A 21,474-nucleotide genomic window follows, 5' to 3' on the forward strand; every position below is an offset into this window, starting at 1 on the left:
ATATAATGAATGACAAAAGAAAATATATATGCACAGAGGCAATGAAATTCACTACAATATTCTTTCTAATAAAATCTAAGTAACTTATGAGATTTATAGAGAGAAAAATATCAATTCACTAATATTAATTTTCCTTTTGTTGAGACATCCTTTGTTGTTGCTCCAAATTAAAAATACACACATTTAAAATCTAACAGTGTGACAGCTATTTTCATTTGAGATGAAAAAGTAAATATGCTTTGTTTTGTAAATGTTTAGATACATTAAAATTTCCAGGCCCTGGCTGGGTGGCTCAGTGGATAAAAGTGTCAACTCCGTGCACCAGAGGTCAAGGGCTCAACCCTCAGTCAGGGCACATAGGTGAAGCAATCAATGAGTACACAACAAAATGGAACAACTAAGTGAAACAAGTTGATGCTGCTCTCTCTGCTTCTCTCCTTCCCCACCTCTCTCTCAAAATCAATGGGAAAATTTGTTTTAATTTCAGAATTTACTTCAATCAAATAGAATAATAAAGTTAATGCCTTTGAACTTTATTACAGAAACACTAAACATTTCTATACACACACAAACACACATTTCACAGTCCATTTAATTCTCCAAGACACTTCATCACACCAAAATCCCTCCAGAAAAATAATGCTCTCAAGTTGGTAGCACAGGTAAACTTGTGCTATACAATGGTATAGCTAGCACAAGAAAGAATTCTGATCACATAACAATGACACACACTTGGCATAAGTTACCTATAGGTCTTTAATTTTTAAATTATAAAACTAATTTTAGGTTAAAACAATATTTTTTTAAAAATTCAACAACTATGTATTGAGTTCCCAATAGGTGCAAGACACTGTATGTAAAAGGAATAGCCTAAGTTAGTCAATGCCTGATGTCAAAATGACAACATCAAATCTGAAGTAAAGTATTCTGAAACACTAAAATTCTCAATACAACTTTCCAGCCCCAAACACAAACCCACAGGCTTTGAGATGTTGCAAGATACGGCACTAGAGAGATCTGACCTAATAATTCGTGTCATTTCCACGACTACTATTGCAGCGGAGCACAAGTGCAATAAGATTAAAACAAAAAAGCGCAGTTCCTAAGCATCAACCTGGAACGCTGAGGTTGCCAGTTCAAAACCCTGGACTAGCCCAGTCAAGGTACATAAGGGAGTTGATGCTTCCTGCTCCTTACTCCTCCTCTCTCTCTCTCCTCTCTAAAATGAATAAATAAAATCTTATAATTAAAAAAAAAAAGCCGGTCCCTGCCTTTACGCATTCAGTCTCTTCGCTCTTCCGTCCTTGAGTGGCATCCATTCTTCTGAACACCAAAAATAATATGCCCAGAGATGTAATTCATTTTTTAAAAAATTTTTTTTAATTTTATTTATTCATTTTTTTTTAAAGAGGAGAGAGAGACAGAGAGGGAGAGAGAGGAGAGAGAGACAGAGAGAGAGAAGGGGGGAGGAGCTGGAAGCATCAACTCCCATATGTACCTTGACCAAGCAAGCCCAGGGTTTCGAACCAGCGACCTCAGCATTTCCAGGTCGACACTTTATCCACTGCGCCACCACAGGTCAGGCCAAGATGTAATTCATTTTATTGAAGTAGTCTTCATAATAACCTCATGACATATATCTACTCTATATTTTACATTATTTGTACTAAAAACACCCTCTATGTTCACTGCAGCATTATTTACAATAGCCAAGACACGAAACAACGTAAGCATCCTCCAACCACTGATTGAACAAAGCTGAGATATGTACAGATAATGGAATATTATTTAGCCATAAAAAGTGAGGAGATATTGCCATTTTGTGACAACATGGATGACTATTGAGAGTATCGTGCTAACTGAAATAAGTCAGATGGAAATGGACAAGAACCCTATGATTCCACTCAGATGTGGGATATAAAACAAAAAGCAATTAACAAATAAACAAATAGAACTAATACACACATACACAGACAACAGTATGGTGTTTACCAGCAGGGAGAAAGGTGGGAGGGGATGAAAAAGATAAATATAAGGTGACGAAAGGAGACTAGACTTTGAGTGATGAGCACACAATGAAATATACAGACAATATATAAAGTTGCATACCTGAATCATATATGATGTTATTAACCAATATTGCCCCAATAAATTTAATTAAAAAAATACCAAATAGCTTTCAACTCAAACAGTTTACAATTCAGCTTTAAATTTTTTAAATTATTTACTATTCACTGAAAAATTTCTAAAGCTAGACTTAGATGCCTGCTAAATACATACATTGCTTAAAATACAAGTGAGAGCCAATTACACCTATTTATAATAAACAAGCGACTTATTTTCACTTTTTGTTGTCTTCTAGTAAAAGATAGAAATGAGGAATTGAAACTATCTCTAATGGCAAATTATATAACTTCTTTATCTACGTTCTTAAATGAGTCAAAGATATGCTTAAAATATTCCAATGAAACTAAATTTCACAATTTGTCTAAGTGTCTTAGTCCTCGAAGGCAATTTAATTACTTTGTTTCTAGAGATCAGAATCCAAAATAGCATGTTCAGTTTAGTAATCTTAAAAAAAAAGAAAGATATAGTGAATACAATTTTAAAGAGGACATTTAACTTTCTTTTTTTTTTTTTTTACAGAGACAGAGAGATGAATAGATAAGGGCAGACAGACAGGAACTGAGAGAGATGAAATGCATCAATCATCAGTTTTTCGTTGTGATACCTTAGTTCAGGGGTCGGGAACCATTTTGGCTGAGAGAGCCATGAACAACACATATTTTAAAATGTAATTCTTTGAGAGCCATACAATGACCCGTGTACGTTACGCATTATCCAATAAAAATGTGGTGTTGTCCCAGAGGACAGCTGTGATTGGCTCCAGCCAGCCACAACCATGAACATGAGCGGTAGGAAATGAATAGATTGTAATACATGGGAATGTTTTATATTTTTAACGTTATTATTTTTTTTATTAAAGATTTGTCTATGAGCCAATGAGCCAGATGCAGCCATCAAAAGAGCCACATCTGGCTTGTGAGGCATAGGTTTCCAACCCCTGCCTTAGTTGTTCATTGATTGCTTTCTCATATGTGCCTTGACCGTGGGCCTTCAGCAGACCTAGTAACCCCTTGCTGGAGCCAGCGACCCTGGGTCCAAGCTGGTGAGCTTTGCTCAAACCAGATGAGCCCATGCTCAAGCTGGCGACCTCAGGGTCTCGAACCTGGTTCCTCTGCATCCCAGTCCAACACTCTATCCACTGCACCACCGCCTGGTCAGGCCATTTAACCATTTTTATCATAATAGTCTTATAACTTGCAATGCAATTCAATATAACAATACATATTATGTTTTCATGTATGTGTTAAAATTTCAAAAGTGTAAAACAGGAAATAGTTTCTTGAAGCAAAATATTGTATTTATATAAATTCAAATATATGTGTAGCTAATAAAATCATTTACATTAAATGTTTTCCCTAAGAAGTTGAGGGAAATTAAATATCTACAAAGATCCATAACTATACCCATACTGGTATTCTCCTTCCCCTATACTTCAAATTCATAGATGATAAAATACAAAATTAAATTACTCTTCTTCATCTGGCCCTGATCATATCCAAAGCCATTTATCTAAATCTAGGCCTTCTACAGACTATCAGTGGCCAAATGCTAAAGGTATCACCTTACCTCACTGCAGAATTTCCCCAGGCTCCGTGCTTGTCTGTGAGAATGTTGATAATTTTCTGAATTAGCTGAGTTGCTGTCACATGGTCTCGATATTTAGCGGCTCTTATCAAATGATCACACAGCTTCTCATCTTCTCGCTTGTCCGCAGAATATTGGGCACATAGTGACTTGAATAGAAAAAGAAATCTATTAATCCTATAAAATATGGGGGAAAAAACTTTAAAATGCAGCATGAAATAATCTCTATTATGTACTGAAACAGCTAAATGTTTCAAGTTATTTTATACACCTCATTAACTGAATTGACTGAGATGTAGTGATATACTGTCTGAGTATAACAATCCCCCAAGAATTTATTTCTCTGCATTCATAAAATACACTTAGAAAGGGTGAAAGTTTTAGCAGAGACCTAAAAAATGAGAAAAAGCTCATAGGGGGAGAGGTGAGGCCCACATTACAGTAGCATGAAGGGAGCTGCAAGGACTCCAGGCAGAGGGCCTGAGAGGAAGAAGGACAGGAGTTGGAGTGAGGCGGCTGTGGCATTTAGTACTGTCTAGCTGTGCTAAGGTGTTTAGATTTTATTCTAATGCAATGTGATACCAGTAGACTTTTTAGGTAGTGGAGTGATGCAACTGATTTATATATTGAAATGATCACTATGAGATGCCATTTGGAGAATGGAACGTAGTGCGATAAGAGCAGAGAGACCTATAGAGGTCCATAAAAGGGACGATGGTGGCTTGCAACAGTAAACTGAGCTAGTTCTCAGCACCTTTAGAAAATGACAAAAGCAATATGGGCCTTTAACTCCTAATGATGCAAAATGGACCAGCAGCAAAGGGGTCACCTGGAAACCTAGGAAAAATACAGAATTATAGGTCTCATTCCACTCTTACTAAATTGGAATCTGAATTTTAATAAGATCCCCAGGTGATTAACACATTAAAGTTTATAAAGTACCGTCTTAGATACCAGTTTTGCCAAAAATATTTTTGGATTCTTCAGCAATAACCAAATACAATACAATTACCAGTTTCCAAGATGTCTATTACTTTTCTTCAGATGCTCTGTGGTGTCATGCTTACAATGCTATTTGGTACCTAGTTAGTTAATTGCTTCAAATAGAAAAGTAAAGCCCTGACCAGATAGCTCAGTTGGTTAGAACATTGTCCCAAAGCACAGAGGTTGCCAGTTCAATCCCCAGTCAGCGCACATACAGGAGCAGATAGATGTTCCTGTCTCTCTCCCTCTCTCCCTTCCTCCCTCCCCCCCCCCTCAAATCAATCCAATAAATATTTTTTTAAAATAGGAAAGCAAAGATTAATGTATACTCGATTCTTGATTTTATTCATAGGGTCTACTGGTCTCTACCCCTCCAAATGCAAGCTCACATATACATACACGTGACAGGTAACAACAATTTGATGTTGGAATATTACTAAAATATTACTAGTTTAGGTACATATATAATATGCACTGTGATTGCCTGACTCTCTTGTGGTATATAAGAAACACCTAGATAGATTGTTGCCACACACTACCCCCAGCACTGCTCCAACAACAAGAAAGGGCCCTAATTTTTCTAAACCAATGGTGGTAATATCATTCCCACTCCAACAAATTAGATCAAGGGAAGGGCACTTGATCTAACTGCTGCATTTAAAAAAAAAAGTTCAGGATTTTGCTGGTACTTCCCTTCCTTTCTCTTGGGGTGTGTAAAAGAGAAAGCCCATAATTCCAGAAGTGTTGAAAGCTCTCTGTTTTATGAGGATGAAGCCAAAACCCAAGGGGCTCAGAGCCAGGAGAATTACAGAAATACAGAGCTTATTCCAGATGGAATTGTAAACTTCTGGATCAAATACCAGCCTACTTTTAGACATTCTATGACACATTTTTTTTCTAGACTTTTCATGAGAACCTCTAAACTCCTCCTCATTCATTATAACCAGTATGAATTAGGTTTTGTGTTCCTAATACAAAAAGTAACCAAACCGATACGGTGTTTCTATACATGTATAAAAAAAATCAAATACCTCTTAGTCTGTGTAAAAACATTTGACTATAGAGATCAAAGGCTGAATTATCTTGACAGTGTTTGCCCTGGAGAATCCCCATTCCATCTAGTCTGGGAGGAGGAAAGTGATAATAAAGGTGTATCATTGGCATTAAACCACTAAAGGTAAAAAATGATATTTACCAAGACATGGGAACAACCAAAGTCCCTTCGATAGGGACTGAATAAAGAAGATGGGGTACATACATACAATGGAATACTACTCAGCCATAAGAAACGATGACATAGTATCATTTACAACAATATAGATGGACCTTGATAACATTATACTGAGTGAAACAAGTAAATCAAAAAAAGCTAAAAATTGTATGATTCCACACATAAGTGGGATACAAAATTGAGAAGCATGGATATAAATAAGAGTACAGTGGTTACCAGGGGGAAGGGAATGTGGGGGGGATGTGAGGGGAGAGGAGTGTCGGGGGGAGGAATATGGGGAGGAGGGGTTGGGGGAAGGTTATAAACAGGGACAAATATAAGGTTACGGAGGGTGATCTGACTTTGGGTGATGGGTATACAACCAACTGTTCAAATGATGTGGAGATGTTTGCCCAAAATCTATATACTCTTGTTGATCAATCTCACCCTGTTAAAATTTAATTTTCTAAATAAATTTTTAAAATTATATTTAATAAGAAGGTTTACAAAAAGTAGTAAGAGGAATATACAAAACGCTATAAGGAAAGATAAAATTCAAAGAGTTTGAGAAGATAAGTCATTCTTAAATGGGAATAAAAAAAAAAAACCCTTAAAACAAAAGCAAAGCAGAAAAACATGGATAAATTTCAGGAGGGGATAAGCAGCATAATCTGACCCAAGTACAAAATACAAGTAGAAAACAGTGAAGAGATTCTAAAATGTATAATAAGAATTGAAATTGCCACTAAGACTCATAGTACTATATATAAATGGTGTGTGTGCGTGTGCGTGCATGTGCACACGTGTGTGTGTGTGTGTGTGTGTGTGTGTGTGTGTGTGTGTGTAAATGTAAGATTGGGAAGCAAAACAAAAATCAGATTAAAGTATCATTCTTGGTAATATCTCCTGTCAGATCTGGGAGACTAACCCACTTCATGAAGCTCTTTTTGTCCAACTGTCCTCATATGTAAAATGAGAGGATTATAATGGCTCTAAAAATTGGACAATTAGAAGATTTAGGGAAACCTCTGAGAGCTTAGTTTTTGTACACTAGTAAATAAAAATTAGTACTTTTATCTAAGCTTTCATGTGGACAAAATAAATCATGTTAGGAAGTAGATTAATTTATAAGAAATTAAATGTAATTGTCACAGGCTACATTAAAATAGTGAGCCAAACAAATCACAAGATAGTTCAGCAGGTCACAAATATGATTTGAGCAAATGAAAGAAAATGATCAAGACACACACTTAAAGGGACTAGTGAATTATTCCATGGAACAAAAATGTCAACTGATATGTGATATTTTTAGAGATTTATTCAAGAATGAGGAAGCATTCTAGAGGTTATATAATATGTAACCTAACCATATACTGAAACAAATAGGACAAAATGGTAGGCATCTGCAGAATTCTTATCCCCACAACATTCCCTACTGTATCCATAATCTGCCTTTGTCTAACATAAGAGGAAATTAAAATTACTAATGATATCATAAAATCATTGGCTTCTACACTCCCTCAAAATACCACATACCTTCATATTAAACAATATTAAAATTTTAAAATAATGCATTATTTAATAGCTTATTTCTATCTTTTATTAATACTAAAATAATTTAACTTTATAAAGTCACATTTCGTGAACATTTGATAAGCTGTTAAAGTTTGCTTTAAAGGGCATAATCCTAAAAAGAGCCCAAGGTAAGCTAAATAGTAAAATGGTTTCAAGTGTTCTTTAATGGATCCTCCTTTACAATTTAAACAGTAACTTTTCATATCTGACATAAAATCTATAGATATAAATCACATTAAAGGGCTATTCTTTCCTGATTATCAATCTTTGTCTCATTGCAGAACATTAGAGTCACATGTGACCTTAAAACATGATAAAAGGAAACCAAACAAGAATGTTTTGTAAAGAAATGAACTTTTCTATTTTTAAAAATATCTTTAAAATGTAATTTGAACACATAAAAAAACAGTAATGTACTCAATGTGTATCATGTCATTCAAAGTCCAGTACAGATCAGGAATATCTGCTTCAAGATAAAACACATGTTACGACTGGTGGAGTATATATTTGAGTGTGTGTATGTGTTCTCGTGTTTGAACGTTAAATGGAGGTATTCCAAATCAACCTACCAAAATGTATCACCTATCAATAAAATCAAAAGCCAAGTCAAATACTTGCATTCAATTTTACTTTACATCAATTTCCCTGTTTTCTTGTTTTAAGCAACACCCAAACTAGGTGATATGACCTAACAATGACCACAAAAATGTGACCCTAAAAAGAAATGAAAAAAGCGCCTTGGGATGTAGCAATTCAAATGTACTTGATTATTGCTAAAGAAATCTAAGATTTATTACCAAAGTATTAATAAATTTAAAATAACAAATCTACATTATTGTCTAAAATATTGAACAATTAAGACTAAATTTTACTAGCTAGAACTAGTAGACTTCTATAATTCAGTAATGTGGTAAACTATCCTTCAATATGCTTACCTATACACCCTATATGACAGATACAAGCAGATTACATGCTACTTCCCAAATATCCTCAACACATTTTCAAGAACCAAGAGATATGTTTCTCTCATAGCTTTTGCATGTGAAACAAGATTAAAAACCATTGAGAAGATGAGATGATAATTTAAAATATACTAGAGGAGAGGAAGCTACCCAGAAAGATATATAAATCTAGAGGCCCTTTTAATTCTTTATCTGAATATATTCTGTAAAAAAATAATATCTGAAAAGTTCCAAAATAATTGGAAATTAAATAATTCATACTGAAATAACTTACGAATCAAAGATAAAATCACAAAGAAAATTTGAAATATTTGTGGGAATTGACTAAAGCTGAATTTAAAGGAAAATTTATAGTTTTAAATGCTATTTTAGAAAATAATAAATATTTAAGGGAGAAATAATACAAATCTTAAATTTATTCAGATAACAGACAATACCAAATATTGGCAAGGGCAAAGAGGAAAGGAAGCTGTCATATCTACCTAGCTGGTTAGAGTGTAAAATCCGTTAACTTGTTAACTAATTTAGAAAATTATTTGGCAGTTTCTTGTAAGCTTAAATACTATGCACTAACAACAGCACTAAACAAATCCATGCCTATATATTTCCTGAAAAAGAACCTATATATACAAAACTATATTATATGATAATGCCCATAGTTCTTTTAATATAAGGCCAAACACTGGAAATGACTCAATATCTACCTGTAGACAAGTAGGCAAACAAAGTACTATGACACAGCAACAAAGAGAAACAAATGAGTGATACAATACAATGTAGATGAATATCAAATACTTTAGAGTGTGTGTGTGTGTGTGTGTGTGTGTGTGTGTGTGTGTGTGTATTTTTCTGAAATGAGAAGCAGGGAGGCAGAGTGACAGACTCCCGCATGCACCCAACTGGGATCCACTCAGCATGCCCACCAGGGGGCGATGCTCTGCCCATCTAGGGTGTTGTTCCACTGCAACTAGAGCCATTCTAGCACCTGAGGCTGAGGCCATGGAGCCATGAGAGAGAGACAGAGAGGAAGGAGAGGGGAAAGGGTGGAGAAGCAGATGGGTGCTTCTCCTGTGTGCCCTGGACAAGAATTGAACCTGAAACTTCCACATGCTGGGCTGACACTCTACCACTGAGCCAACTGGCCAGGGCTGAATATCAAAGACTTTATTCTAACCAAAAGAATTCAGACATTAGAGTATCTATTATATTACTGTATTTTATGCAACAAAACTATAGTAACAGAAACCAGATGAGCAGTAGCCTAGGGCTGGGTGTATATATGTATAGAGGAACTGACTACAATTAATCATAAAGAATTCTCTGAGATGATAGAAATTTTCTGCATCTTGATTATAACAATTACACTGTGTCAAAACTCGTCTAACTATATACTGAAAATGGGTATATATTATATATAAACTATACCTCAATAACTTTATTTAAGAAACTTTTAGAAATTGAATAGGCAAGGAAGTAGTTAAAACACTCATGCAGAAATAAGCTCAAATACCAAATAGATAAATACCCTCCTCAAATCAATAGAAGACAGAATAACCAATAAAACACTGGATAGGAGACAAACAGGTACTTCACAAAAGTAAAAAAAAATAGCTAAAACATAACAAACAGGAAAAAAAGTATAGCTTTATCTGTAAATAAAATCCAAAATAAAAACACAATGAGGCATTATTACACAACTAACAAAATACTGAAATAAAAATCACTGATCGATTGTTGATGAGAATGTGATTAATGGGAACTATACACTGATGTTAGGAGTTGTACACATTTTTGCAAACGGTGAGGCAATATCTCATAAAAATAAAAACATAAATACTACTTCAACTAATTCCACCCTACCTAAGTGCATGAGCACATACACCAAAAAGTTCATATAATGGCCAAAGCAGCATTATTCGTAATAATTAAAAACTAAAAACAACCTAATTGCTGATCAACAGAAGAGATTATGAAAAAATAATGGTCTACTCATGTAATAGAAAACTATACAGCACTGATAATAGGAATATGTAACAAACTGAATGAATTTCATAAACACAATGTTGAACTAAAAACACCAAGTGGAAACACACATTTTATAATTCCATTTATATAAAGTTTAAAATTTGGTACAAAAATGCTAAAAGAAACAAAAATTAAGAAAACAAGTCATTCTATAAGATCAAACAGTATTTAGCTTAATGGAGCAAAAAAGGGGTTTTGACTAGATAAAAATATTTAGGGGGCACCTCACAATCATTTTCTTCACATATCAACAGAGGGTTGTAAATTAATAATGCTAAATGTACATTGTTTCTAGAGTTAAGTTTCAGTGTTTTTTATAAGAAACAGATTATTAAATAAGCAAATTTTCAAGTTTGTGTATTACTGTGAAACAAAAATAAATTCCAATTAAACATTTCAAAAGCAAATTCTTAAAATATTATATAAGCTATTCTTCTAATTTAGTAACATTTGACTAAGCAGTTGAAGTATATTGATTTTACAAAAGCTAAATTTTTTTTTTTTTTGCCCTGGCCGGTTGGCTAAGTGATAGAGTATCAGCCTGGCGTGTGGATGTCCCGGGCTCAATTTCTGGTCAGGGCACACAGGAGAAGCACCCATCTGCTTATCCACCCCTCCCCCTCTCACTTTTCTCTCTCTCTCTCTTTCTCTCTCTCTCTCTCTCTCTCTCTACCCCTCCTGCAGCCAGGGCTAGACTGGAGCAACTTGGCCCCAGGCACTGAGGATAGCTCCATGCCCTCCACCTCAGGCACTAGGAAGAGCTCAGTTGCTGAGCAATGGAGCAATGCCCCAGATGGGCAGAGCATTGACCCTTAGTGGGTTTGCTGGGTGGATTCCAGTTGGGCACATGCAGGAGTCTGCCGTCCTCTCACTGAATAAAAAAAATAAATAAAAATAAAAGTTATTTAAATATACTTGTTTTTAAAAACAAATTAGAAAGTAATTACATAAAATAAAAAGAAAGTTCTCTCTTCCACCTCTTCTCTGTTTGCCAAGTAGTTTTCTACTAGGATGTGGGGTGGGGGGGGAGTATCAGCATAACAGCAAAACACAGTTCCTATGTACAGTAAATGGAATCAAACTACGTATCATTCCATGTCAAGACATATACTTCTTTCTTTTCCATGGCTATAAGCAGAGTATTATATTTTTAGTTAACTAAATATATTTTATATAAACATTTAAGTGTACTGCAAATTTGTCTCAAAGTCACACTATAAATTATTTGTCTCATTGGAAACCATTTGAAAGGGAAATCACTTAAGGGACAGAAAATTAAGCAACTTTTCAATATTTCACTTTTGGAGGTCTTTGTACTTTATCCCTTTAACTCAGATTTAAAGTTGAATCAGAAAAAAAAAGTGCTATCCACAGAAATCTTACAAAGACTCCTGAAAAACAGACTTAGAAAAATGAAAGCTTAAAAACCTCTATAGCTAAGGAAAGTCAACCAATGACAATGTGTGACAGCCCCCTTTAATTCAGAAGTGATTCTTCTGTCATCCAATGACTCAGAGTATTGATTTCTCTCAGCATGAAAAAGCCTAAACCAATGAAACAGATATAGCATCATCCCACCCGATAATAGCATTCAAGGTTAAAACAGGCAGAACACTTATCAAAGTATCTCTTCCATTTCTTATTGTTTTAATGAACTGGATACAATGTGTTGGGTTCTTATCGCTGCAAACTGCAGTCTTCAAACAATATTTTAAAATTATTTGAAGAATAATATAGGTTCAAATTTTTTACCTTAGGCTTTAATAATAAAAAAACAAATAATTTAAAGATGTTTTCAGATGATATTTGTAAAAGTAAGACAACACTGAGAAGACTACTGTTTCTAAACCGTTATATGTCAAGTCCACATATGGTGTTACGCTTTTATTATATATTTCATTACAGTTACTTAATAGCAATGAAAACATCACAAAATTCGTAGGTAAATACCAAAAGCTGACTTCTTCAACAATGCCTGCGTATAGCATATATCAGTTTGATAAACAGAGTAAAATGTGCTTAATATTTGTGATCAATAAAATTAAACTGAAGTTTAAACAATGGATAGGGTCAAACCCAAATAATTCTATTTTGAAAAAATCACAATATAAAACAGTAATATGTTTTCATATAAAATTATATAACTATACACACATACATAGAGTGAGAGGAAAATTTTAAGCATTATTTTTTGCTAATCTGCACAAGAGCTGGATGATCTTAAGCAAACCCTATCATCTTGTAAGTCAACAAATCTACTTAACCAATAGATTTTCTTAAAAGTATACAAAACTACAGTCTCTTACTTGTTTTAGGTTTTATGACTAAATATCAATATATATACTACGTACAAATAGGGAAGTGTTGTGCTTAAATTTCAAATAAAAGTAGTTCAAGAACAAGCAAAAAAATCCCCAGAAAAACAAAAAAGTGATTACTTCATTCTTATGAAAACCATAACTCACACTGTGGTTAAGAGCACACAGACTGTAAAACCAGACAACTGGAGTTTAAATCTTGGCTCTGACACGTTCACATGTATGCAAGTTATTTAAACCCCTGTGCCTCAGTATCCATACAAAAAAAAAAAAAGATATAATGTGATATGCTTTTCAGAAGTATCAGATAATAGGCATAAAACAATTAAAACATTGCCAGGTGTGGAGTAGTAACACCTAACATTTATTGTAGGCTTAGTCAAGAAGTTCAACTCTGCAGCAAACAATCCCTTTCTTACACCATTCACTGCAGAGAGACAGAGAAATAGAAATAATTACAGTATGAGATACTGCTAAAATAGATACATACTATGTATTTGTGAGAAATGAAAAATAACTATTTAGAATCAGGGAGAGTGACAAAGGAATTGAAGACTAAGTAACTGTTCACCAAAAACAAACAGTTCATTTAAGATAAAAATGGGACTCAAATTTATGTTTGTGGCATTTTGGGGGGTTTTTACTTCACCTTTTTAACTCACTAGCAGTGCTCCCATCCCTGGCTCTCCATTTTATCTAGTTCTTGTTCCACTAAATACAATAGTAATTTTTTAATTTGTCCACTCATTTTTCCGTTTTCCTCTTATTCCTCTCATCATAACTCTTAGACAACCAACACCTAAAAGCAAATCATTTTATTCTTGACCCAAATTTTTTTCTTATTTGCTTTTTGTGGGTCCATACGCTCTTTTTTTTTTCTTTTTCTTTCTTTTTTTTTTTTTTTTTGCCCCTTTATTACTTTTCCCCAATTCAGGCCCTTCATCACAGGCATTGTTTGTTATAATTCACAGTTCACCACAAGATTTTCTCAAGAAAGAGGGGAGAGAGGAGAGGAAAAAAGGAGGGGGGGAATAATTTCCTTTTTTTGAAATTTTTATTTTATTTTTATTTCATTATTAATTTTTTTAAAAAAAAAAAACAACTCTTCGATTTTTTATTATTTTTTTATTTTTTTTACCTTTTTATTCTTTATTAAATCTCATTAATACTATCAACAAAACCACCCTCAGATGCCATTAAGGAAGAGAAAATCGAATATCATGGATACAAAAGAAAGAGCTAACACAGGTAGATGAGGAAAAATCTATGGAGAAAAAATTTAATATGTTGGAAACCTTGGAGCTAAATGACAGAGAATTCAAGATAGAAATCTAAAAATCCTCCGAGATATACAAGAAAACACAGAAAGGCAATTTAGGGAGCTCAGAAAACAACTCAATGAACACAAAGAATATATGTCCAAGGAAATTGAAACTATAAAAACAAATCAAACAGAGATGAAAAACTCAATTCACGAGCTGAAAAACGAAGTAACAAGCTTAGCTAATAGAACAGGTCAGATAGAAGAGAGGATTAGTGAAATAGAAGACAAGCAACTTGAGGCACAACAGAGAGAAAAAGAAAGAGACTCAAAAATTAAAAAAAAATGAGATAGCCCTACAAGAATTATCTGACTCCATCAAAAAGAATAACATAAGAATAATAGGTATATCAGAGGGAGAAGAGAGAGAAAATGGAATGGAGAACAACTCAAACAAATAATAGATGAGAACTTCCCAAGCCTGTGGAAAGAACTAAAGCCTCAAGTTCAAGAAGCAAACAGAACTCCGAGTTTTCTTTAACCCCAACAAACCTACTCCAAGGCATATCATAATGAAATTGACACAAACCAACAGCAAAGAAAAAATTCTCAAGGCAGCCAGGGAAAAGAAGAATATAACATATAAAGGAAGGCCCATTAGATTATCATCCAATTTCTCAACAGAAATTCTACAAGCTAGAAGAGAGTGGACCCCAATATTTAAAGTCCTGAAAGAGAGCAACTTTCAGCCACGAATACTATACCCATCAAAGCTATCCTTCAAATATGAAGGAGAAATAAAAACATTCACAGATACAGAAAAGATGAGGGAATTTATCATCAGAAAACCCCCACTCCAGGAATTACTAAAGGGGGTTCTCCAATCAGATACAAAGAACAAAAAAAAACAGAGCCACAAGTAAAAGCTCCAAGAAGAACACAATAAAACCAAATTTAAACTGTGACAACAACAAAAAGAAAGAGGGGGAGAAGATGGAGATTAACAGTAGCAAAGGACGATGGAGTGCAAAAGTACTCACAAAATAGTTCGCTACAATGAACAGGGTAGGGACCCTTTTCATTACTCAAAGGTAACCACCATTGAAAAAACCACCACAGAAGCACATGAGATAAAAAAGATAGCAACAGAGGAAAGATGTATGGAATACAACCAAATAAAAACAAAAGATAGAAAAACGAAAGAGAAGGATCAAACAAGACACAAAACTAACAGAAAGCAAGATATAAAATGGCAATAGGGAACTCACAAGTGTCAATAATTACACTAAATGTAAACGGATTAAACTCACCAATAAAAAGGCACAGAGTAGCAGAATGGATTAAAAAAGAAAATCCAACTGTATGCTGCTTACAGGACACTCATCTAAGTAACAAGGATAAAAACAAATTCAAAGTGAAAGGCTGGAAAACAATACTCCAAGCAAATAACATCCAAAAAAAAGCAGGTGTAGCAATACTCATATCGGATAATGCTGACTACAAGACAGGAAAAGTACTCAGAGACAAAAATGGCCATTTCATAATGGCTAAGGGGACACTGAATCAAGAAGACATAACAATTCTTAATATATATGCACCAAACCAAGGAGCACCAAAATATATCAGACAGCTACTTATTGATCTTAAAACAAAAACTGACAAAAATACAATCATACTTGGAGACCTCAATACTCCGCTGACGGCTCTAGATCGGTCATCCAAACAGAGAATCAACAAAGACATAGTGGCCTTAAACAAAACACTAGAGCACCTGGATATGATAAGACATCTACAGGACATTTCATCCCAAAGTGACTGAGTATACATTTTTCTCCAGTGTACATGGATCATTCTCAAGAATTGACCATATGTTGGGCCACAAAAACAACATCAGCAAATTCAGAAAAACTGAAGTTGTACCAAGCATATTTTCTGATCATAAAGCCTTGAAACTAGAATTCAACTGCAAAAGAGAGGAAAAAAATCCCACAAAAATGTGGAAACTAAACAACATACCTTTAAAAAATGAATGGGTCAAAGAAGAAATAAGTGCAGAGATCAAAAGATATATACAGACTAATGAAAATGACAATATGACATATCAGAATCTATGGGATGCAGCAAAAGTAGTGATAAGAGGGAAGTTCATATCACTTCAGGCATATATGAACAAACAAGAGAGAGCCCAAGTGAACCACTTAACTTCCCACCTTAAGGAACTAGAAAAAGAAGAACAAAGACAACCCAAAACCAGCCGAAGAAAGGAGATAATAAAAATCAGAGCAGAAATAAATGAATTAGAGAACAGAAAAACTATAGAAAAAATTAAAAGAACAAGGAGCTGGTTCTTTGAAAAGATCAACAAAATTGACAAACCCTTGGCAAGACTTACCAAGGAAAAAAGAGAAAGAACTCATATAAACAAAATCCAAAATGAAAGAGGAGATATCACCACGGACACCGTAGATATACAAAGAATTATTGTAGAATACTATGAAAAACTTTATGCCACTAAATTCAACAACCTAGAAGAAATGGATAAATTCCTAGAACAATACCACTTTCCTAGACTGAGTCAAGAAGAAGCAGAAAGCCTAAACAGATCTATCAGTAGAGAAGAAATAGCAAAAAACATTAAAAACCTCCCCAAAAATAAAAGTCCAGGCCCTGACGGCTATACCAGCGAATTTTATCAAACATTCAAAGAAGACTTGGTTCCTATTCTACTCAAAGTCTTCCAAAAAATTGAAGAAGAAGCAATACTTCCAAACACATTTTATGAGGCCAACATAACCCTCATACCAAAACCAGGCAAGGATGGCACAAAAAAAGAAAACTACAGACCAATATCTCTAATGAATACAGATGCTAAAATACTAAACAAAATACTAGCAAATCGAATACAACAACATATTAAAAAAATAATACATCATGATCAAGTGGGATTCATCCCAGAATCTCAAGGATGGTTCAACATACGTAAAACGGTTAACGTAATACACCATATCAACAAAACAAAGAACAAAAACCACATGATCTTATCAATAAACGCAGAAAAGGCTTTCGATAAAATACAACACAATTTTATGTTTAAGACTCTCAACAAAATGGGTATAGAAGGAAAATATCTCAACATGATAAAGGCCATATATGATAAACCATCAGCTAACATCATATTAAATGGCACAAAACTGAAGGCTTTCCCCCTTAAATCAGGAACAAGACAGGGTTGTCCACTCTCTCCACTCTTATTTAATGTGGTACTAGAGGTTCTAGCCAGAGCAATCAGACAAGACAAAGAAATAAAAGGCATCCATATCGGAAAAGAAGAAGTAAAGGTATCACTTTTTGCAGATGATATGATCCTATACATCGAAAACCCCAAAGAATCCACAAAAAGACTACTAGAAACAATAAGCCAATACAGTAAGGTCGCAGGATACAAAATTAACATACAGAAGTCAATAGCCTTTCTATATGCCAACAATGAAACAACTGAGAAGGAACTCAAAAGAATAATCCCCTTCACGGTTGCAACAAAAAAAATAAAATACTTAGGAATAAACATAACAAAGAATGTAAAGGACTTATAAAATGAAAACTATAAACCATTGTTAAGGGAAATCGAAAAAGATATAATGAGATGGAAGAATATACCTTGTTCTTGGCTAGGAAGAATAAATATAATCAAGATGGCTATATTACCCAAAGCAATATACAAATTTAATGCAATTCCCATCAAACTTCCAATGACATTTTTTTAAGAAATAGAGCAAAAAATCATCAGATTTATATGGAACTATAAGAAACCCCGAATAGCCAAAGCAATCCTAAAGAAAAAGAATGAAGCTGGGGGCATTACAATACCTGACTTCAAACTATATTATAGGGCCATGACAATCAAAACAGCATGGTATTGGCAGAAAAATAGACACTCAGACCAATGGAACAGAATAGAAAGTCCAGAAATAAAACCACATATATATAGTCAAATAATTTTTGATAAAGGGGCCAACAACACACAATGGAGAAAAGAAAGCCTCTTCAATAAATGGTGCTGGGGAAACTGGAAAGCCACATGCAAAAGAATGAAACTGGACTACAGTCTCTCCCCCTGTACAAAAATGAACTCAAAATGGATCAAAGATCTAAACATAAGACCTGAAACAATTAAGTACATAGAAGAAGACATAGGTACTCAACTCATGGACCTGGGTTTTAAAGAGCATTTTATGAATTTGACTCCACAGGCAAGAGAAGTGAAGGCAAAAATTAATGAATGGGACTACATCAGACTAAGAAGTTTTTGCTCAGCAAGAGAAACTGATAACAAAATAAACAGAAAGCCAACTAAATGGGAACTGATATTTTCAAACAACAGCTCAGATAAGGGCCTAATATCCAAAATATACAAAGAACTCATAAAACTCAACAACAAACAAACAATCCAATAAAAAAATGGGAAGAGGACATGAACAGACACTTCTCCCAGGAAGAAATACAAATGGCCAACAGATATATGAAAAGATGCTCATTTTCTTTAGCTATTAGAGAAATGCAAATCAAAACGGCAATGAGATACCACCTCACACCTGTTCGATTAGCTGTTATTAGCAAGACAGGTAATAGCAAATGTTGGAGAGGCTGTGGAGAAAAAGGAACCCTCATACACTGTTGGTGGGAATGTAAAGTAGTACAACCATTATGGAAGAAAGTATGGTGGTTCCTCAAAAAACTGAAAATAGAACTACCTTATGACCCAGCAATCCCTCTACTGGGTATATATCCCAAAAACTCAGAAACATTGATACGTAAAGACACATGCAGCCCCATGTTTATTGCAGCATTGTTCACAGTGGCCAGGACATGGAAACAACCAAAAAGCCCATCAATAGATGACTGGATAAAGAAGATGTGGCACATATACACTATGGAATACTACTCAGCCATAAGAAATGATGACATCGGAACATTTACAGCAAAATGGTGGGATCTTGATAACATGATACGAAGCGAAATAAGTAAATCAGAAAACAACAGGAACTGTATTATTCCATACGTAGGTGGGACATAATAGTGAAACTAAGAGACACTGATAAGAGTGTGGTGGTTACGGGGGGGAGGGGGGAATGGGAGAGGGAAAGGGGGTGGGGAGGGGCACAAAGAAAACAAGATAGAAGGTGACAGAGGACAATCTGACTTTGGGTGGTGGGTATGCAACATAACTGAACGACAAGATAACCTGGACTTGTTATCTTTGAATATATGTATCCTGATTTATTGATGTCACCTCATTAAAAAAATAAAATTATTTAAAAAAATTTAAAAAAATAAATAAAAAATGCAATAAAAAAAAAGATTAAAAAAAAATTAAAATAGCACAAAAAAAACCAAACCTAAGAGAACAAGCGCAAATACCTTTCTTAAAAGCAAAGATAAGAATAACAGAACATGTAATTAAAAGAGCCCTTTCTTTGTAAGTATCTTGGTATATGCTTGTTTATATTTTCTTTGGGTGCCTAATATATTTTACCCATTTCCTTCATAAAAAATTATTCCTCAGAGGTTAATATAAATCATTTAACATACAAATAGTTAACTATATTTAAACAGCTTAGCTGAGTATTATTAAATTACTGTAACTCCTTTAATTGTTACTCAAATGTACTAACTAATTCAAAATAACACATCTAAGTATCAACTGGCTTTTATGGTCTGATTCTCAAAATATCTGTAACTAAGGATGAATTTTTGGTTTTATTTTTTAAAATACATTGAAAACTAACACTTTTTAAAATAATCTGACACTGCCAGACATTTATGCTATAAAAGTTTCTAAATATGTATTCAATTTCTTTATGCGCTAGTAACAAGTAGCTTGGTCAATGGACCACATTGAAGTAGCGCTAATTAATTAGTACAACTAAATAGAAATAAACTTTTTATCAACTCATGTACTGCCATCTTGCTTTCTATGATAAAATAGAGGAACTTCTATTTGAAGCTTTACTAATAAACCATAAACAACCAGTAATATTCCAATTTCATAAAAACAAATTCAAAGTGATATTATATAAAATATACTATGAAGATTTTTAAATTTCCATAGTGTCTTTCAAATCTATATTTTAAAATTCATTAAGAAATGTCAATTTTTATACTAACACATGATTTGGTCAACTGTTAAGATAACTATAACTATGACATATCATGAATTAAAATCTCTAAGTAATATTTTCAGATATTTTTTTGGAAGAGATTTTAATAGCAATAAGAGATCCAAGAATCCTACCAAGAATATATTTTATATTTTTAGAATATACTGAGAAGTTTAAAAATTAAAAACTGAAAAAAGATTAAGGCAAAGAGTTTGAGATATTCCCACAAATATTCACCAATACCACAACTTTTCAAGTGAATACCAGACTTACTGGGGTGATTACTCCATAAGGCACATAAATGTCTAATTACTATATTGTACATCTGAAACTAATATAATATTGTATGTCAACTGTAATTGAAAAATAAATTTAAAAAGAACATTACCAAACTGACCAGTGGTGGCACAGTGAATATATCATCAACCTGGGATACTGAGTTCTCAGGTTCGAAGCCCAAAAGTCACCAGCTTCAGTGCAGGTTCAAGTGCAGGCTTTAACGTGGGCTTATTGACATGATCTTATGGTGCTGGCTTGAAGCCCAAGGTCTTTGGCTTGAGCTAGGGGTCACTTGCTCGGCTGGAGCCCCCCTGTCAAGGCATGTATGAGAAGCAATTAATGAACAACTTAGGTGCTGCAACTACGAGTCAATGCTTTTCATTCTCTTTCCCCTCTTTCACACACACACACACACACTACCAGAACTCCAGATTTTTACCAAGACCCATAATCATTTAGAATGAAGTGTACATTTCCAACCTTTCAATGATTTTGCCACTATTAATACAACTAATAAAAGGCTTAGGAGGCAAAATTTTATATAAATAAAATTATACAAAGTAAATATACTGAACAAGCCAGGAAGACATCTAGGCAGAGATATACAGCAGTTTTTTAGAAATGAGAAAATGGAGAGTAAGCTCTGAACTACAATAATTGCATCTGAAGAGAATTTTACTGAACCTTGAAGAAGCAGATAATTCCAATTCTAGCAGCACTGTATCTGAGCATAAAAACACAAACAGAATGTCTAATTATTTCTAGGAGGCACCTGTAACCATGATGCTAAAACCAGCCAAATATCTAAAACTGATGGGAAACTTAAAAACAACCACAACCTAATTTAACTTACAAACAGAATGCAAAAATCACAAGTAAAATATTAGCAAACAATCTGACAGCACATTAAGGAGAGAAAAATGACCAAACCATATTGGCATATTATTGATATATCTCATATTTTAAAAAACATAAGATCAACTTAACTGTT

At 34.0% G+C, this 21,474-nt stretch overlaps 1 protein-coding gene across 6 annotated transcripts in view; it reads right to left on the reverse strand.

Annotated features, from left to right (window-relative positions):
- LRBA (LPS responsive beige-like anchor protein) overlaps positions 1-21,474 on the reverse strand; it is a 629,646-nt gene that overhangs the window by 347,462 nt on the left and 260,710 nt on the right. For all 6 annotated transcript variants that reach the window (XM_066386366.1, XM_066386375.1, XM_066386349.1 and 3 more), the window contains exon 37: positions 3,694-3,860. In XM_066386366.1, coding sequence (XP_066242463.1) covers positions 3,694-3,860 — 167 coding nt within the window. The remainder of the gene's footprint in view (positions 1-3,693; positions 3,861-21,474) is intronic.

The sequence above is a fragment of the Saccopteryx leptura genome, chromosome 1 (genome assembly GCF_036850995.1).
Source record: "Saccopteryx leptura isolate mSacLep1 chromosome 1, mSacLep1_pri_phased_curated, whole genome shotgun sequence".
Classification (NCBI taxonomy): domain Eukaryota; kingdom Metazoa; phylum Chordata; class Mammalia; order Chiroptera; family Emballonuridae; genus Saccopteryx; species Saccopteryx leptura.